The 19822-nt window shown below is 46.2% G+C and overlaps 1 protein-coding gene across 2 annotated transcripts in view; it reads right to left on the reverse strand.

Annotated features, from left to right (window-relative positions):
* The window catches only part of LOC109869141 (rho guanine nucleotide exchange factor 25), a 134766-nt gene extending 117311 nt beyond the window's left edge, over positions 1–17455 (reverse strand). The window contains exons 1-2 of one of the 2 annotated variants that reach the window (XM_031803851.1): positions 17069–17455; positions 338–500 (exon numbers count right to left, since the gene is read on the reverse strand). In XM_031803851.1, the coding sequence (XP_031659711.1) occupies positions 338–500; positions 17069–17164 (259 nt within the window). In that variant the 5' untranslated portion in view covers positions 17165–17455. The remainder of the gene's footprint in view (positions 1–337; positions 501–17068) is intronic. The other variant, XM_020459051.2, reaches the window with a different exon arrangement.
* Positions 17456–19822: the final 2367 nt, after the last annotated feature.

Consider the following 19822-nt stretch of genomic DNA (forward strand, 5'->3'; position numbering starts at 1 on the left):
AAGTTGCTTTTTAATGTCACTGAAAGGACACCTGAAACCCTGCCATCATGGAGACTGGAACAAGCAGCAGACCGGAACATGGATATTTATATTCCAGGTGGGACAAACCAGACAGGTTAGGTGAGGCCCTGTTTAGACTGGCAGGCGAGGGTTTGTGGACACACACACACAGGCTGTGTGTGGATACAGACTGACAGTCGTAGACAATGGACAGATGAAGTGTTTCAGGTCGTCAAGGCAAAAGGTGGCAATTGAGTAGAGTTAGGTACCCAAACCATTCTTTACAGAAACACTTCAACAAGACGAGGATGGAAAGGTGTGATGTTTCAGGTCTCACCTGCTCTGTCTCTTCCTCCTCTCCTCTCCAGGTGGTCTTGTGTGGGGGACCCCTGCTCCCAGTCCTCTAGCCCAGCTGGGTCCAAGTGTCGTGGGCCTCCTGCCCCCTTCTTCTCCTCCTGGCTCACCGGGGGCTCTGTTGCTGCGTCATTGTTCTCTGCGGGCTGGACAGAGAGAAACACGGTCAGGAGGATCCCTCCTAAAGGAGAGTCAACAACTAGCCATCTCCTATGATCCTCGTCACGTCAAAATGTAACAACCATCATAGGGGTTGGCTACAACAGCACAAACCGATCTGGGACAAGGCTGGAAAATAATTGTAAGAGAAAACATGAAGTCACATATCCCTCCGCATTCCATCCTGAACTGTAATGCTCTTTCCAAGAAAAGTTTATCACTTGATGATCAACAATGGTACGACTGTACCATTAAAACACATATCCTTAGTACTCAAGCCTTGAACCTGGGGGAAGTATTTTCTAAACCAGGGGGCTAAGGGTCATTCTTATTGTTCCCGGCAAAGTGGATTGGTCAATAATGGAGAGGGAAGCAGGGAATTATCACTCCTCTTCAGAGAGAGAGGAGGAGGAGAGAGAGGGAAGAGAGAGGGACGAGGGGTAGAGAGCGAGGGGGTGAGAGACAGAGAAGGAGAAAAAGAGAGGAAAAGAGAGAGAGAGATCATAATCAGTCAGTCACTACACCCGAGAGAATGGAACAAGAAATAGAGGCAAGAGAGATAGAGATAGAGAGAGAGAGAGAGAGAGAGAGAGAGAGAGAGAGAGAGAGAGAGAGAGAGAGAGAGAGAGAGAGAGAGATCATAATCAGTCAGTCACTACACCTGAGAGAATGGAACAAGAAATAGAGGCAAGAGAAGAGAGAGAGAGAGAGAGACAGAGAGAGAGAGAGATCATAATCCGTCAGTCACTACACCCGAGAGAATGGAACAAGAAATAGAGGCAAGAGAAGAGAGAGAGAGAGAGAGAGAGAGAGAGAGAGAGATCATAATCAGTCAGTCACTACACCCAAGAGAATGGAACAAGAAATAGAGGCAAGAGAGAGAGAGAGAGAGAGAGAGAGAGAGAGAGAGAGAGAGAGAGAGAGAGAGAGAGAGATCATAATCACTGATGTTCTAGTTTTTATTACTACCTCCAGGGGAGGAAATAATTCATCTAAATAGATAGATAGTCACTTTGCTTTCAGACAGGAAGCAACTGGTCTCTGCAGTCCCTGTTGCCTTCTGCTCTGCTTACAATGTGATGAAGGCAGCCTGCTGTCCAAACCTTGGTTGTAATTAAATGTATGGCATTGGAGTCACAGTGTGATGCTATTTCCTTTTCATTTCAGCCTGCTAAATGTCTGTCTTGTTAGCAATGTCTGTCTTGTTAGCAAGACTACAGTATTTCAGGACTTCAGTTCCACCCTCATAAAACAGTACTTGATAAAACTGTTGGAAAAAAGCTAACTCTTTTAGCAAGTGTCCACTCCATTCGGCGTGTTACTACATCTGGAATTACTTTATCAAGAAGAGATCTAGTTCAAATGTAGCTAATTGGAGTAAGTGACGTCAACTGCAAACAGTTGCTTTTAAGGATATTCGGTTAACAATCTTAGTTGGTCTTTAGGTCTTTAGTTAATCTTAGTTGTCTCAGCCTCCAGTATTTATGCTGCAGTAGTTTATGTGTCAAGGGGGGCTGGGGTCAGTTTGTTATATCTGGAGTACTTCTCCTGTCCTATTCGGTGTCCTGTGTGAATCTAAGTGTGCGTTCTCTAATTCTCTCCTTCTCTCTTTCTTTCTCTCTCTCGGAGGACCTGGGCCCTAGGACCATGCCCCAGGACTACCTGACATGATGACTCCTTGCTGTCCCCAGTCCACCTGGCCATGCTGCTGTTCCAGTTTCAACTGACCTGAGCCCTAGGACCATGCCCCAGGACTACCTGACATGATGACTCCTTGCTGTCCCCAGTCCACCTGGCCATGCTGCTGCTCCAGTTTCAACTTCCACCTGACTGTGCTGCTGCTCCAGTTTCAACTGTTCTGCCTTATTATGATTCGACCATGCTGGTCATTTATGAACATTTGAACATCTTGGCCATGTTCTGTTATAATCTCCACCCGGCACAGCCAGAAGAGGACTGGCCACCCCACATAGCCTGGTTCCTCTCTAGGTTTCTTCCTAGGTATTGGCCTTTCTAGGGAGTTTTTCCTAGCCACCGTGCTTCTACACCTGCATTGCTTGCTGTTTGGGGTTTTAGGCTGGGTTTCTGTACAGCACTTTGAGATATCAGCTGATGTACGAAGGGCTATATAAATACATTTGATTTGAAATTTGATTTGATTTGAGGGTTTAAGTAGGTTGATAATGATTCTGGTTTTCAAAATAAAGTTGAAACCATCAATAAATCCCATTCCTTCCCAGCTAACAATAAACGTTCCCAGTACTTTAGAGAACGTTCTCTTGAGAGTCTCATTAGGTCATTTACTACTGTTTTCATAGGAATGATCCCGTGATTAAGGAAGACATCCTCTTCATTTTAAAGTACTGGACAGCTTTATGACATCAAATGGAATTTGGTGGTCAAGATGTGTTGGTATCTGTACTGACCGCATAAAAGCCATGACAGGGAGACATAGTGGAGTGGTAACGCGCGCGCAAGCAGTTGCTCCCGACGCATCTTGGGTACACTGCAGCATCCACCGAGAGGCTATTGCGGCCAAGGGAATGCCTGACAGCTTGAAAGACGTCTTCGACATGACAGTTAAAAGGGTTAACTTTGTTAAAGCAAGGCCCCTGAACTCTTGTGTATTTTCTGCACTATGCAATGATATGGGCAGCAACCATGTAACGCTTTTACAACATACAGAAGTGCGCTGGTTATCAAGGGGCAAAGTATTGACACATTTATTTATTTATTGAGAGACGAGCATAACGTTTTCTTTACTGACCATAATTTTCACTTGTCTGACCGCTTGCATGATGAAGAGTTTCTCACACGACTGGCCTGTCTGGATGATGTTTTTTCTCGCCTGAATTATCTGAATCTAGGATTACAGGGACTCTACGCAACTATATTCAATGTGCTGGACAAAATTGAGGCTACGATTAAGAAGTTGGAGCTCTTCTCGGTCTGCATTAACAAGGACAACACACAGGTCTTTCCATCATTTTACGATTCTTTGTGTGCAAATGAACTCAAGCTTACGGACTATGTCAAATGTGATAAAGCGAAGCACCTGAGTGAGTTGGGAGCGCAATTACGCAGGTAATTTCTCAAAACGGATGACACAAACAACTGGATTTGTTAACCCTTTCATGCCCGGCCTCCAGTCCACTTACTGATATCTTTAACAAGAGAGACTCATCGACATTGCAACAAGCGGTTCAGTGAAAGCCACTGCCAGATTTCTGGACTGGGCTGAGCTCAGAGTTTCCTGCCTTGGGAAGTTGTGGGTAGTTGTCTTCCTTAATGCATGTATAGCCTTACGGAGCTTCACGTTTGTTTTGTTGTTTATTGTTTTGTTGGCGACATTGCAAAATAAAGGAAAATGTACGCTCACCACGCTGCACCTTGGTCCTGTCATTTTGACGAGCGTGACAGCATCCTTTCAAGCACACCCTTCTCGTTGACCTGTGGTGAGTTATTCACAATTTTTGATGAACAAATAAGGTTTTATATGTAAGATGGTTAAATAAAGGAGCAAAATTTTAGATTATTGTTGTATTATTATATGTGCCCTGGTCCTATAAGAGCTCTTTGTCACTTGCCACGAGCTGTGTTGTGACAAAAACTCACACTCATTCTTATGTTTAATACATGTATCGTATAGTGTGTGTATGGCAGGCTTACAATGATGGCAGAAAATAAAATGTTAAAGTACGCTGACCATGGTGCTAGAGGGGGTACACAGATGGAGGTTGAATGTTTGAAGGGGTACGGGACGATGAAAGTTTGGGAACCACTGAGCTAGACAAGTATCATAGGAACGTTGCAAGAACATTCATGTGTCCGGGTTTCTGCGGGTTAGGAGAAAATCCCATCAACGTCCCATCAGACATACGCAGAACACGGTTGCCATGTTCTCTAAACACATGTATTTAATTGCATGTGTTCTCAGAATTACATTATTAATGTTCTTAGAAACATTCAATGAGAACGTTGCTAGGACATTCATGTGTCCAACTGTTCTACGGGTTGGGAGAATAATCCATCCAAATCAAATTAAATGTTATTTGTCACATGCGTCGAATACAACAGGTGTAGACCTTACCGTGAAATGCTTACTTACAAGCCCTTAACCAACAATGCAGTTCAAGAAATGGAGTTAAGAAAATATTTACGCACTTCTCTCTGTAGCGCCTTAAGGTCAGATGCCGAGCAGTTGCGGTACCAGGCGGTGATGCAACCGGTCAAGATGCTCTCGATGGTGCAGCTGTAGAACTTTTTAAGGATCTGGCGACCCATGCCAAATCTTTTCAGTCTCCTGAGTGGGAAAACGTGTTGTCGTGCCCTCTTCACAACTGTCTTGTTGTGTTTGGATCATGATAGTTTGTTGGTGATGTGGACACCAAGGAACATGAAACTCTCGACCCGCTCCACTTCAGTCCCCTTGATGTTAACGAGGGGACTGAAGTCCACGATCAGGTCCTTTGTCTTGCTCACATTGAGGTAGAGGTTGTTGTCCTCTGTCACGACTTCCACAAGTTGGTTCCTCTCCTTGTTCGGGCAGCGTTCGACGGTCGGTGTCGCCGGTCTGCTAGCCATCATTGATCCACTTTTCATTTTCCATTTGTTTTGTCTTGTCTTACCACACACCTGGTTTCAATACCATCATTACATGTTGTGTATTTAACCCTCTGTTCCCCCCATGTCCTTGTCCGGAATTGTTTATTGTAAGTGCTTGTGCACGTTATGTCTGGTGTACGATGGGTTTTGTACCCATTGTATTTGATTGCTTTGTTTACGGTGATTTTTATTATTAAACTGTGCCGTTGTAACACAGTTTTTGCTCCTGCGCCTGACTTCTCTGCCGCCAGTACGCACCCCTTACATCCTCAAATATAAAATATATTTTGATTCGTTTTTTTGGTTACTACATGATTCCGTATGTGTTATTTCATAGTTTTGATGTCTTCACTATTATTCTACAATGTAGAAAATAGTTTTTTTTTTTAAGTAAAACCCTGAAATGAGTAGGCGTGGAGTTGAAACTCTGTGTTGTGTATTGGTTTGGTATAACTGACATAATCATTGCTTAAATGGAGAATGTGAGACAGTTCAGACATGCTACTGTAAATAGACACATTTCTGATATTCTGAGAATATGGCAACCATGTTCTGGGTAGATTTCCATCAGAAGCAACACTACCGCCAGGGCCATGTTTCCACAACAAATTAGGAATGTTAAAGAACAGAAATGCACGAGACCTGATGCGATTCCTTACCAGAGACACGTTTTTTCCACATGGCAATATGTGGTGTGGATTTCAAAAAGATTCTTAGCTATCTAGAATCCTTACTAACGATTCCCATCTTTCGATGAGGAAATCGGACAAAAATCAAACAAGTTAGGAACTTTAAAAAATATGAAGTGTTTCAATATGAACCTCGCCACATGGCCTATCTTTCATTGTAGTACTACATTAAAATGCAATTAAAATGCAAACAATACAGTTGTATCTGTTGCCAAGTAATGACATTAACACGTATTGCTGAGAATCTGAGAATAGTGCCCTTGCACATCTTGGACTCAGAGCACCAGCATCAATGATGAACACCCTAACCACAGTCCCGATAAGAGATATCTCTAGGGCATGTGCTTATTGGGCCAGTATAGTTAGGCCCTGGCCAGAAGAAAGCCTAACCCCTCCTCCATAGGCACTTATGTAGATCTGAAACTACTTGATATGTGTAATCAATAGGGTGAATTGCCTTTGAAGTAAATCTCAGCGTAGCAGGAAGATCTGACTGCTGTAGAACCAGAAGGTTGTGAGTTCAAATCCTAGTTGAGTACATGCTCCTGAGTGGTGCAGAAGTCTAAGGTGCAGCATCTCAGTGCAAGATGCGTCACTACAGAACCTGTTTCGAATCCAGACTAAATCACATCTGGCTGTGATTGGTCCCGTAGGGTGACGCACAATTGGCGCAGCTTCGTCTGGGTTTGGCCGTGGTAGGCCGTGATTGTAAATAAGAATTTGTTCTTAACTGACTTATTTAAAAAATATTGAATAATAATTACTGTATAAATGAACATGAACAATATAATCATGTGTGTTAAATATTTAAGTTGAAGACATTGTATGTTAAAAGTACACGGTGTGGGTATCCCTTGCCAACAGACAATATTCTCAGAAAACTGGACACAGGAATGTTCTCACTACGTTCCCATGAAATGTGTCTAGAACCTTAATATCTTACATTCTGACAACATGGCAACCGTGTTCTGTGTATGTTCGATGTGACGTTGGTGGAATATTGTCCTAACCCTCAGAAAACTGGACACATGAATGTTCTTCCAACGAAAACACTAGAATGGCAATGCAATGGACAGCTGCCATTTTATGCACTCCTGACCAAGTTGGCTACTTTTGTGTGTTATTTTTTTTTGCGCTGATCTGTTCCCACCATCGTTTCCTATGACCGAAAAGATATTTTGGACATCAGAACAGCGATCATCAACCTCGATGTGGATGAAAATTTCTACTCCAACGAGTCGGTGGCGCAGGACATACTGCTGACCCCGGACCAGATCCCAAACCCGAAAGCGAGCATCCTGACAAAACTACATTGGTGAGTAAATAGCAGGTTGCCTAGCTGTTTTTTTTCTATACGTCGGCAGGATCGATCCGCAGCCTCGGAGAAGGTCAAGGTGTGTCTCTTTGTTAACAACTATCAAGGCACAAGGCGAGACCCAGATGCAGACACAGGAGGAAGATGGTTGGAGTCTTACAATGTTTAATAATCCAAAGGGGTTTGCAAGAGAATGGTCGTGGACAGGCAAAAAGGTCAAAACCAGATCAGAGTCCCGGAGGTACAGAGTGGCAGACAGGCTCGTGTTAACGGCAGGCAGGATGGTCAGGCAGGCGGGTAAAGAATCCAGAAACAGGCAAAGATCAAAACCCGGGAGGACTAGAAAAAGGAGTGAGGGAAAAAACACGCTGGTTGACTTAACTAAACATACAAGACGAACTGGCAAAGAGAGACAGGAAACACAGGGATACACACACTGGGGGAAATAAGCAACACCTGGAGGGGGTGGAGACAATCACAGGAACAGGTGAAACAGATCAGGGCGTGACAACAACAGCTGGTGCTCGATCTCTAATATTAAGGAAGTCTCGAGGTTCTGCTCGCCTGAGTTAGAATACCTGATAATCTGTAGACCACACTATTTACCAAGAGTTTTCATCTATATTTTTCATAGCTGTCTATTTACCACCACAAACTGATGCTGGCACAAAGACCGCACTCAACGAGCTGTATAGGGCCATAAGCAAACAAGTAAATGCTATTTCAGAGGCGGGGCTCCTGGTGGCCGGTGATTTAATGAAGGGAAACTGAAATCCATCTTACCTCATTTCTACCAGTATGTCACCTGTCACACAGGAAGTACCAGTGACGCAATCAATACGGAAGTGGTCCGATGAAGAGGATGCTAAGCTACAGGACTGTTTCGCTAGCACAGACTGGAATACATTCCAGGATTCATCCGATGGCATTGAGGAGTTTACCACATCAGTCACCGGCTTCATTAATAGGGAAAGGGGGATACCTAGTTAGTTGTACAACTGAATGCCTTCAACTGAAATATGTCTTCCGCATTTAACCCAACCCCACTGAATCAGAGCGGTGCGGGGGGCTGCCTTAATCGACACCCATGTCTTCGGTGCCCGGTGAACAGTGGGTTAACTGCCTTGCTCAGCGGCAGAACAACAGATCTTTACCTTGTCAGCTCGGGGATTCAATTCAGCAACATTTTGGTTACTGGTCCAACGCTCTAACCACTAGGCTACCTGCCACCCCTCCATAAGTTCATCGACAACGTCGTCACCACAGTGACTGTACGTACATATCCCAACCAGAAGCCATGAATTACAGGCAACATCCACACTGAGCTAAATGCTAGAGCATTGAGAGCATCTTTACTGGCTTCACCACTGCTTGGTATGGCAACTGCTTGGCATGGCAACAAGCTCCCTGCCATCCAGAACCGCTATATCAGCTCGGAGTCAAATCAAGTGGGAAACTAGAGACGTTGCTGATAGTGTGTTTGCGAGATGCGGGACAAAGGCAATTTTAAAACCATCGCACCGCTCCTGATGTGTTTACAGACATCCCCAATCAAACAAAAACATACTCTCTGAGAATGAGTGCACAGCTGGCAAATAGTTGCTTATACTATTAATATCAGTCCATCAGGTGGCTAGCTGCCAGCAGAGACTTCTATTGCAGTAAAATTGAGCTTTGGCTAGTATTACTTAGCCAGCTAGAAGGAGGAAGTAAGAAGCTAACGTTCAATGGAGCCTACCTCAGCCAGAGCAAACAAAATAGGCTCATAATAACGTTGCTTTACAGAGAGTAGGTTACTGAGACACACGGAGATGTGGTGCTCAGTGGTGAGACGGAGGTAGGCTGCAATGCATGCAGGAGGAAGCAGAGGAGACAGGGAGAGAGAGTGGGAAGCAAGCAGCGAGAGGGGTTAGTTACCAAACTTTGGGTCGAGGCCCCATGTGGGGTCCTCTGAGAAAATCTGTACTATTCTTATCAATCAACTTAATAAGATATGTTTCAATATGAACATCTCCACGTGGCCTATCTTTCCTTATAGTCTGACATTAAAATGGAATCAAAATGGAAACAATACATTTCTAAAAAATATCATATGTTATATGTTCATCTTATCTGGGGTTTAGTTTACCCATTACCCCCTTCTTCTTTTTTTTACCGAAACATCACTGATATTCATACAGAATGGTGAGTAATATTCTAACAATGAATGTGAATGTGATATGATCATCTGTGTGCTCCATTGATGTCTGTTTGTGTGGGTCTTGAGTAGGACTGCCTAGGAATACAAATGTGAACGCTATGTCATTTGAGAAAATGAGGTCTATGTGAAGAGCCGATGACTTCATGCAATTCGTCATTAAAACTGACTGAACAGTCGCTGATGCTACATGTCAGTGTGAATCATTTCTAATATAACATTAAACTGTATACTAATAGGCTGTGTGCTTGTAGATCAACAGGTGAATGAACCTACAGCAGCTAAGGCTGGGGTCATTTCTGCTTGTATAGAAATGCAGTAAATGAGTTTCAACTTTTCAAAAACCCATCAATTTCATTTTTTCCCCAAAGAGAATGAACAGCATTCTCCAGCAACTGTAATTTATACATTTATAAGAGCTAGGTAAATGAGTAATCCATTTGGAGAAGGGGATTGTAAATACACATAGCAATTGTTGAAGATGATTTTTCCTTCCACAGTGAAACAGGACATCATTCTCATAATCTGCGTGGATGAAATTTGGAGACCCAAGTTATTGGCTTCAGTAGGGCTGATCCTGACGAGTTGATGCATGCGTTTAATAATGTTTTGATTATATGCCTGGGTTTATCTACGTTTCATTGTACAATTTGTATCATGTTAAATATTAACCACTATCCGGATCCACGTCAGTAATGCCGACATAGATTTATTTCAGCGTCATTCCATTCCGTTGATCTTTCTTTCCTCTGTCACAACCATGTAAATTGTTCCTGAGGGTTGCTAGCAATAGTGGATCACATTAGGTTAAGGTTGTGTAATAATTTGGGACATGTAGCCTATCATTATGGAACTCAGACCGCACGTAGCAGGTTAAACCTGGAGCCTGGAGCACGGTTCATAACGACTGGACCGTTGTCATACAGTTCCATGGTTAGTGAGAATTAGAGTAGATTTATAGGACTATAGTTCAACCCCTATTGTACACTTTTTCCACCTTCCAATATCTTATGGATTTAACTTGAATATGACAACTTTCAGGATGAATCAAACCACTGTATTTTGTATTCATCAATATTTCGTGTGTAAAGGCTCTCCAAACTGTTTTTTAATATATTTTATTCATTCTTACTTTTCTAACCCCAAAAATCGGATTACTTTTCAATCTACCAGTTGGTGCTGAAACGGAAACGAATATGCGTAGATGGCTTTCTGTCATTGATCCCTATATTCTGACCCCGTTCTCTCCATGTAATCTATTGAGTCTGTCAACAAACTTCTAATTAAAGGTACACCATATTTAAAGGGATGGGTTAAGATAAATGTACTGAATTACACTTATTCAGAGCGCGCGAAGTAGCCACACCTGCAGAGCGCGTTATGCGACTGAAAAGGGTACATCTGAATGCCGAATACTGAGAAGTGCATATAAAGGCATGTGTAAGAAGGGCTTAAATTCTTAAATAGGGATCGGGCTCATACAGTATAAACTTGGTACTGGTACCCCATGTATATAGCCAAGTTATTATTGCTCATTAAGTATTTCGTATTACTTTTATTATTACGTGTTATTATTTTTCTATTATTTCTCTATTTTATTTCTCTGCATTGTTTGGAAGTGCACATAAGAACGCATTTCACTGTTTACGAAGCATGTGACGAATAATATTTGATTTGATTTCTTGCAACGTCCCATAAAACGCATCTAGAACAGTAATATTGTACATTCTGAGAACATTCTAGCCACTTTCTAGATAAGTTCCGCTTGACATTAAGGGAATGTTCTGCTAACACTAACAACAAAACAAGCAAAAAAGGTTATAAGGATTTTGCTGGCATAGATAGAACGTTCCCCTAACTAACTGGACACTCAAACAGAAGAACATTACAACATTAGAACATTATGGGTAACATTACAAAAACGTTCTCTCTCCCTGGAATGGTTAGCTGGGTTAGTTGATTCTCAATGCTGGGAACTCTGAACTTCTAATGAGCTTCTGAGCTTTGAATCTTCTGTTTTTATTTATCGTGTCACGACTTCCGCCAAAGTTGGTGCCTCTCCTTGTTTGGGCGGCGTTCGGCGGTCGTCGCCACCGGCTTTCTAGCTGCCACCGATCTATGTTTCTTTTTCCATTTGTTTTGTCTTGATTGTACACACCTGGTTCCCATTACGTTATCATTTATTCCCTATTTAACCCTCTAGTTCCCACATGGTTTTGTGCGTGTTTGTTCTTTGTTTCGTGTTCAAGACTTCTGTGAGATGGTGTGTTTTCCCTTCGTAGAAATGTTGTTGTTTCTTTTTGAGTAAAGTACGTCTTTTACTCAGTTCTGTGTCCTGCGCATGACTCCGTCCTAACCGCTGCACATTGACACATGACAGAAACACGCACCCCGTATGGAGTCAGCACCCAGTCCTCTGTTACCAGTGGAGAAGCGCGTCCAGCAGCACGAGACGATGCTCCAAAATCTTGGCACAGCCATGGATAGCGTGCTGCACACCATGGAGCGATGGGAGAGAGGGAGTTTTCCCACACCCCCATCAACTTCACCCCAACCCACACCACTGTCCACCCCTCCGTCACCTGGACCCAGTGGGATTCTGCTCTCGCTCCCGAGGTCATATGATGGGACAGCTACCGGGTGCCAGGGGTTCCTACTCCAGTTGGAGCTCTACCTGGCGACCGTCCACCCGGCTCCCTCGGGATACCAGAGCGTGTCCGCCCTCATCTCCTGTTTGTCGGGGAAAGCACTTGATTGGGCCAACGCCGAATGGGGAATAGACGCAGCGTTGGTCCGCTATGAGGATTTCACCCTTGGCCTATCATGACCCCACTATTTCGTGGCAACAGAGGGCTCTCAAGGGATGGTCACGTCAGTGCTCAGGGAGGTGTATAGGTGTTTCCATAGGTGCAACTACAGTGGAGAGTCCAAACCAGGTCTCCACCATGCACATCCCCCAGAATATGCCGATTTGGCTCTCGCCTTCTGTAAAAAGAAGGAGACTCAATTACCACCCCATCGACGGGGGGATTGTGCGATAAATCTCCTGGTAGATGCAGCACTTCCCAGGAGTCACGTGTATCCCCTGTCACAGGAGGAGACGGCGGCTATGGAAACATATGTCTCCGAATCTCTGGGACAGGGATACATTCAGCCTTCCACTTCACCTGCCTCCTCGAGTTTCTTTTTTGTGAAGAAGAAGGATGGAGGTTTACGCTCGTGCATTGACTATAGAGGTATAAATCAGATCACGGTGAAGTGAAGTTACCCGCTGCCTCTCATAGCCAATGTGAGTCATTGCACGAGGTGCGCTTCTTCACCAAATTGGATCTCAGGAGCACTTACAACCTGGTGCGTATCCGGGAGGGGGATGAGTGGAAGACTGCATTTAGTACCACCTCTGGGCACTATGAGTACCTCGTCATGCTGTATGGGTTAATGAATGCTCCATCAGTCTTCCAATCCTTTGTAGATTAGATTTTCAGGGACCTGCACGGGCAGGGTGTAGTGGTGTATATAGACGACATTCTAATATACTCCGCTACACACGCCGAGCATGTGTCCCTGGTACGCAAGGTGCTTGGTCGACTGTTGGAGCATGACCTGTACATCAAGGCTGAGAAATGTCTGTTCTTCCAACAGTCCTTCTCCTTCCTAGGGCACCGCCTGTCCACGTCAGGGGTGGAGATGGAGAATGATCGCATTTCAGCCATGAGTAATTGGCCGACTCCAACCACGGTAAAGGATGTGCAGCGGTTCTTAGGGTTTGCCAACTACTACCCGAGGTTTATCCGGGGCTTTGGTCAGGTAGCATCTCCCATTACCTCCTTGCTGAAGGGGGGACTGGTGCGATTGCAGTGGTCAGCTGGGGCGGGCAGGGCTTTTGGTCACCTGAGGGCTCTGTTTACCTGGGCTCCCGTGTTGGCTCATCCTGATCCCTCCTTGGCATTCATAGTAGAGGTGGACGCGTCTGAGGCTGGGATAGGAGCTGTGCTGTCTCAGCGTTCGGGTACGCCACCAAAGCTCCGCCCCTATGCTTTATTTTTGAAGAAGCTCAGCCCGGCGGAGCGAAACTATGATGTGGGGGACCGGGAGCTGTTGGCTGTTTTCAGGGCTCTGAAGATGTGGAGCCATTGGCTTGAGGAGGCTAAACACCCTTTTCTCATTTGGACTGACCACCGCAATATGGAGTACATCTGGGCGGCGAGGAGAATGAACCCTCGCCAGGCAAGGTAGGCCACGTTTTTTGTTTTCACCCTATCCTACAGATCAGGTTCCCAGAATGCTAAGGCAGACGCATTGTCCCGGATGTATGACACAGAGGAGCGGTCCACGGATCCCACTCCCATGCTTCCGGCTTCGTGCCTGGTGGCACCGGTGGTGTGGGAGGTTGACGCGGACATTGAGCGGGCGCTACGTGCGGAGCCCACTCCCACCAAGTGTCCAGTTGGGCGTCTGTACGTTCCGTCTGATGTCCGTGATCGATTGATCTGTTGGGCCCACACGTCTCCTCTGGTCGTCCTGGTATCGGTCGGACAGTGTGGGAAGTACTGGTGGTCACTTTAGCTAAGGACGTGACGGTTTACGTTTCCTCCTGCTCGGTGTTTGCCCAGTGCAAGGAACCCTAGGCACCTGCCCAGAGGGAAATTACAACCCCTACCCGTTCCACAACGGCCGTGGTCACACCTATAGGTGGATTTCGTGATGAATCTTTCTCTGTCACAAGGAAACACCACGATTCTGGTCGTTGTGGATCAGTTTTCTAAGTCCTGCCTTTTCCTTCCTTTGCCCGGTCTCCCTATGGCCCTACTGTGGAGGCCCTGTTTACACACGTCTTCTGGCACTACGGAGTGCCTGAGGATATAGTGACTGATCGGGGTCCCCAGTTCACATCAAGGGTCTGGAGGGCATTCATGGAACTTCTGGGGGTCTCGGTCAGCCTGACCTCAGTGTCTGATCGGGGTCCCCAGTTCACATCGAGGGTCTGGAGGGCATTCATGGAACTTCTGGGGGTCCCGGTCAGCCTGACCTCAGGGTTTCACCCCCAGAGTAATGGGCTCTGCGATCCTATTGCCAGGACCGGCAGGGGGAGTGGGTGGCTTTCATCCCCAGGGCAGAGATGGCCCAAAACTCCCTCCGCCACTCCTCCACTACCCTGTCTCCCTTTCCAGTGTGTACTAGCATATCAGCCGGTCCTGGCACCGTGGCATCAGAGCCAGATTGAGGCACCTGCGGTGGATGAATGGTTTCGGCGCTCGGAGGAAACATGGAACGCTGCCCATGTGCGCCTGCAACGGGCCATCAGGCGACAGAAGGCGAGCGCCGACCTCCACTGCAGTGAGGACCCGGTGTAATGCACCGGGGGATCGGGTCTGGCTCTCAACCTGAAACCTGCCCCTTCGCCTGCCCAGCCGGAAGCTGGGTCCCCGATTTGTGGGGCCATTTAAAGTCCTGAGGAGACGAGGTATGTTATAGGTTACAGCTTCCCCCTGATTACTGTATTAACCCCTCATTCCATGTGTCTCTCCTCAGACCGGTGGTGGCTGGTCCTCTCCAGCAGTCTGAGGTGCGGGAGGTTCCTCCGCCCCCTCTGGACATCGAGGGGGTCCCGGGGTATACTGTACGAGCCATCATGGACTCAAGGCATCGGGCGAGGGGCCTTCAGTACCTCGTGGAGTGGGAGGGGTACGGTCCGGGGGAGAGATGCTGGGTGCCGGTGGAGGACATCCTGGACCCTTCCTTACTGCAGGAATTTCACCGTCTCTACCCGGATCGCCCTGCGCCTCGTCCTCTAGGTCGTCCCCGAGGCCGGTGTCGGCGCGCTACAGGAGCCGCGCATCAGGGGGGGGGGGGGGGGGGGGGGGGGGGGGTACTGTCACGACTTCCACCGAAGTTGGTGCCTCTCTTTGTTCGGGCGGCATTCGACGGTCGTCGTCACCGGCTTTCTAGCTGCCACCGTTTCTTTTTCCATTTGTTTTGTCTTGATTGTACACACCTGGTTCCCATTACGTTATCATTTATTCCCTATTTAACCCTCTAGTTCCCACATGGTTTTGTGCATGTTTGTTCTTTGTTTAGTGTTCGAGACTTCTGTGAGATGGTGTGTTTTCTCTTCGTGGAAATGTTGTTGTTTCTTTTCGAGTAAAGTACGTATTTTACTCAGTTCTGTGTCCTGCGCCTGACTCTGTCCTAACCGCTGCACATTGACACATGACATATCGTGTCTGATACTGCACTGTAACACACCGTTTTGATTTAATTTAGCATCTGACTGGCTTCCATGTAAAGGCCTACAGCAGTTGTGTGTTTATAAAACAGTCATGAGAGAGAGAGGGGAGAGAGGGGGAGGGAGGTAGAGTGGGAGAGAGAAATATAAAGGGGGAGAGGGAAGGAGGGAAAGAGGGAGGGGGAGAGAGAAGGAGCGAGAGAGGGAGGAAGGGAGGGTGAGACGGAGAGGCAGTGAGGGTAAGAGAGAGAGAGACAGAGAGAGAGAGGGAAGCCTTAGTTAGAATCTCATGAGTTTGTTTAAGGGGAGATGTCTTAATCAGTACTACTCCAATTCCTGTGGCTGAGACACATCCAAGATTCCTCCCAACCACTGAAGAGAGACAACCAGGCACACACACACACTCTCACGTATCCTACTTGCTCTCTCTACCTATTACTCTGTCTATCTATGTTAGTCTTCCTGTCTCTCTATCGCTCTTTCTCTCCCTGTCTCTCACTCTTGAACTCTCTCCCACCCTTTCTCTATCACTCCCTCCCTCTTGGTGTATTTCTCTGTCCCTTTCTGTCCTTATTGCCCGTCTGTTTGTGTGACTTGCCTTAAGCAAGAGTTATCCTTAAGAATCAAGCTATCAAAAAATGTGTTAAAGTCCAAATGTAGCTTGGTGTTCCTGTTGAGAATGTTATTGATGTCAATGACTGATCGGATTATAATGGGTTACACACACACACACACACACACACACACACACACACACACACACACACACACACACACACACACACACACACACACACACACACACACACACACACACACACACACACTCACACACTCACACACACACTCACACACACACTCTCTCTCATCTGTGGAACATGTTTGTTAACAGTCCATCTGAGGAGTGTCTGACCTATTGTCTTTAACAGATGAGGGTTAAGGGTCATGCCAATATGCGCACACACGTGCGTGCGCACATACACACATATTCACACACACAATCTCATCTGTGGAATGTGTTTGCATTGTAAACAGTCCATCTGATGTTGTCTGACCTAATCTCTATAACAGACGAGGGTTAAGGGTCATGCCATTAGAGTACTGGAAACTCTGGACACTTCAAAGACGCTAGTATTGCTAAAAATAAAGTCTGCACTATTGTCTCCATTCACACATATGAACAGGGGTTTCATGTTCCTGATATGAAATCAGTTAGGTCATTAACTTTACTGTCTTTGATTAACTTGTATGACCTATTTGGTCATTTTAATCTACAACAGAGATTTCCAAAACCATAAGAAACAAATAACCTGTTATAATTGCACTGGCCTACAACACACGTTTCTGGACTACAACACACGTTTCTGGACTACAACACACGTTTCTGGACTACAATCCATTTCTATTCTAGCTTATCTCTAGGACGCACCAAAGAAGTGCTGAATGTGAAGAGAATATCGCAACCCAATAAAACAACACCAATTAACAACACTGCCACCAACCAAACTTGATACGTCACTCACCCACTGTTGATTGGGCAATGCCAAGGAAGTCAGCATGTCAGCCATAGCACCCAGCATCTGGTCTGTCCGCCCCTGGTTCTTCTGAAGCGCCTTCATTCTTCCCTCAAAAACCTCTCCTTTTCTACTTTGCTCTCTCTCCTTCTTCCTTTCTCACTTTCTCCTCCTGTAGGTCCTCCCTCTGTTTGTTGTTGCCGTTCTTCCTTTCCTCAGTTCACCACGGTTTTTCCTCCTCCTCCTTTCCTCCACAGTCTGTCACTCCTCCTCTCCCTGTTTCTCTCCCCCTCCTCTCCACTGTTCCTTCTCTCTGTCTGTTCCCTCCTTCACCTCTCCTCCTACAAAGCACGGTGCCAGAGTTTAGAGCCGCTGCCTTGTCTCGTCCTGGCCTGGTCTGAGCCACAGGAACTCACACACACACACACACACACGCACACACGCACACACACACACACACACACACACACACACACACACACACACACACACACACACACACACACAGTACACACACACACACACACACACACACACAGTACACACACACACACACAGTACACACACACACAGTACACACACACACACACACAGTACACACACACACCCACAAACACAATAAACACACTCACTCACACACCACACACGCACCTACACACACTGAGCGTGAGTCAGAGTATCTCGCATACCCCTAAACAATTACATTTTGAATAGGAGAACATGTTGTTGTCTGGAGCGTGCCTGGCTGGAACACTCACACACGCACAAAACACACACGCTGCCTGGGACTAAGAGTGTGCCCAGGCTTGCTGGGATGAGCGCAGTCCTGTCCTCACACACACAAACACACATACACACAGGTGGTGGCTCAGAGTGTCTCTTCTTCAGGTCACCTAGTCCCCTCTATACAGGGTTCCCTCTGGATGAAAATACAATCCTTCCCTTTTTTCCCCCTCTATTCAGTAGATCCTTCACTCTCTCCCATTTCCTTTGCCAAATGGATCCCTTCCTCTTTTCCTCTCCCAAGTGGCTTTTTCCTCTGTTCAGTAGATCCCTCTCTCTTTTTCTCTGACTATCCCCCTCTCTTTTATTCTGTCCAGAAAATCTCTCTTTCCCCCTTCCTCCTCTGGTTAATTCAGTGGACAGGGAGTGTACTGTTAGGTCCACGCTGAGATGTGCTGCCCTGGGGCATTCTCTTTTTACCTTCTCTTCCCTTTTTCTTCTTCTCTTTTCTTCTTTTACCTCAACATTCTCCTGCCTTGTTGTCATTGGCTGTCCATGATCACCTCCCCATCCCCAAACCTATCTTCCCCCTTTCCGTCTGTCTCTCCCCTCTCATCATTGCCTTCCTCCACCCCACTTCCTAGAGTCCCCCACTTCCCCTAACTACTTCAATCCCTCGTTTCCTCGAGCTCTCTCCCCTCCCTCTCTTCTCTCAGTTTCTCTACTGCTCCTGACAGTCTAACTCTCTTCGTCCCTATGGCCCTCTCTCTCTCTCTCTTTATCTCTCCCCTTGTCTGAGGGTGTGACACATGGTTTGGGTGAACTATAAAGGGTCAGGACAGGCCCAAATAAGGACTGCAGCACACTGCCCCTCAGTGCAGGATGCCTCCATTTAGATTACGCAGTCACTGATTATACAGTAACAGTGGACTCACTCTGCAGATTGCACGCACACACGCGCGCACGCGCACGCACACGCGCACACACACACACACACACGCACACACACACACACTCAAGTACTTAGTCAACCCCAGATGTGTTCTCAGATAAGTGATTCACAGGCAGGGAGAAGCAGTAGCCTAGCGTTGTTGCTATTCTGCAGTGAGAGATTGGCCTGATAAGTGCTTGGTGATGGTGTATTTACGGTAGATTGAGACCCACCGGGTGTGATGGAAACGGCCTAGTTTCATGTTTTATTAGTGGTATGTGCAGGATACACACAGAACACACCGTCCAACAAAATGCTTACTTGCAGGTTCCTTCTGGACAATGCAACAACAACAAGCTCTTGTCCATGTGCCACAGAGCATTAGTACACATTCCTCTAGTCCTGCACACAGGGGCGTCATGCCCCTCAAACATCTGAGGGGGCACAAAATATGAGGATAGCGTCTTGGTAGATAGTTATGAGGTTGGGAGCTTCATAACATTATCAAGTGGTTAGTAGTATTACAGAGAAGATAAATTAATAATGTTATTTGACAAATCTGGCCCCTGTTCCCCCTATGGGCATGGTGCCTCTGCCTGCACTTGCATCTGGTTGTTGTCATCGCTTGTTGGGACCATAGCCTGTATCCACAAAAGCCCTGTTTATATCCTAGGTGCCGACGTGTCGTTTGTCTTGATCTTGTCCACGTTCTGAGTGTGCCCACATTTTTAGACAGGTGTACATGATTTAAAGACACATTTTGTGATCTGATTGAGATCAGATTTAGGTTAAAGGGGAAAGGTGTTAGGTTGAAGGGGAAATCCACCCCCAAAAAAACAATAGTCCAAAATGTTTTGCGTGTCAGCACTCAGCTTTTCAAGATATTGGACTTTCGAGAAGCAAAGTGTCACTGACCACACCATCAGCCTGGTAGACAAGGTGCTAGACTCCACCTTATATACGTTCAGGTTGGGTGCTGAATCCTCGTATATATAATCCACAGTACATAAATAGGACAGCACTCCGGTGAATAAATGTAAAGGTCCAGTTTTATTGTCGTACGAACATTGGGTATAAGCCCTTCTTCACCGTGCCATGGCAATGGCAAT

The sequence above is a fragment of the Oncorhynchus kisutch genome, linkage group LG24, assembly GCF_002021735.2.
Source record: "Oncorhynchus kisutch isolate 150728-3 linkage group LG24, Okis_V2, whole genome shotgun sequence".
Taxonomy (NCBI): domain Eukaryota; kingdom Metazoa; phylum Chordata; class Actinopteri; order Salmoniformes; family Salmonidae; genus Oncorhynchus; species Oncorhynchus kisutch.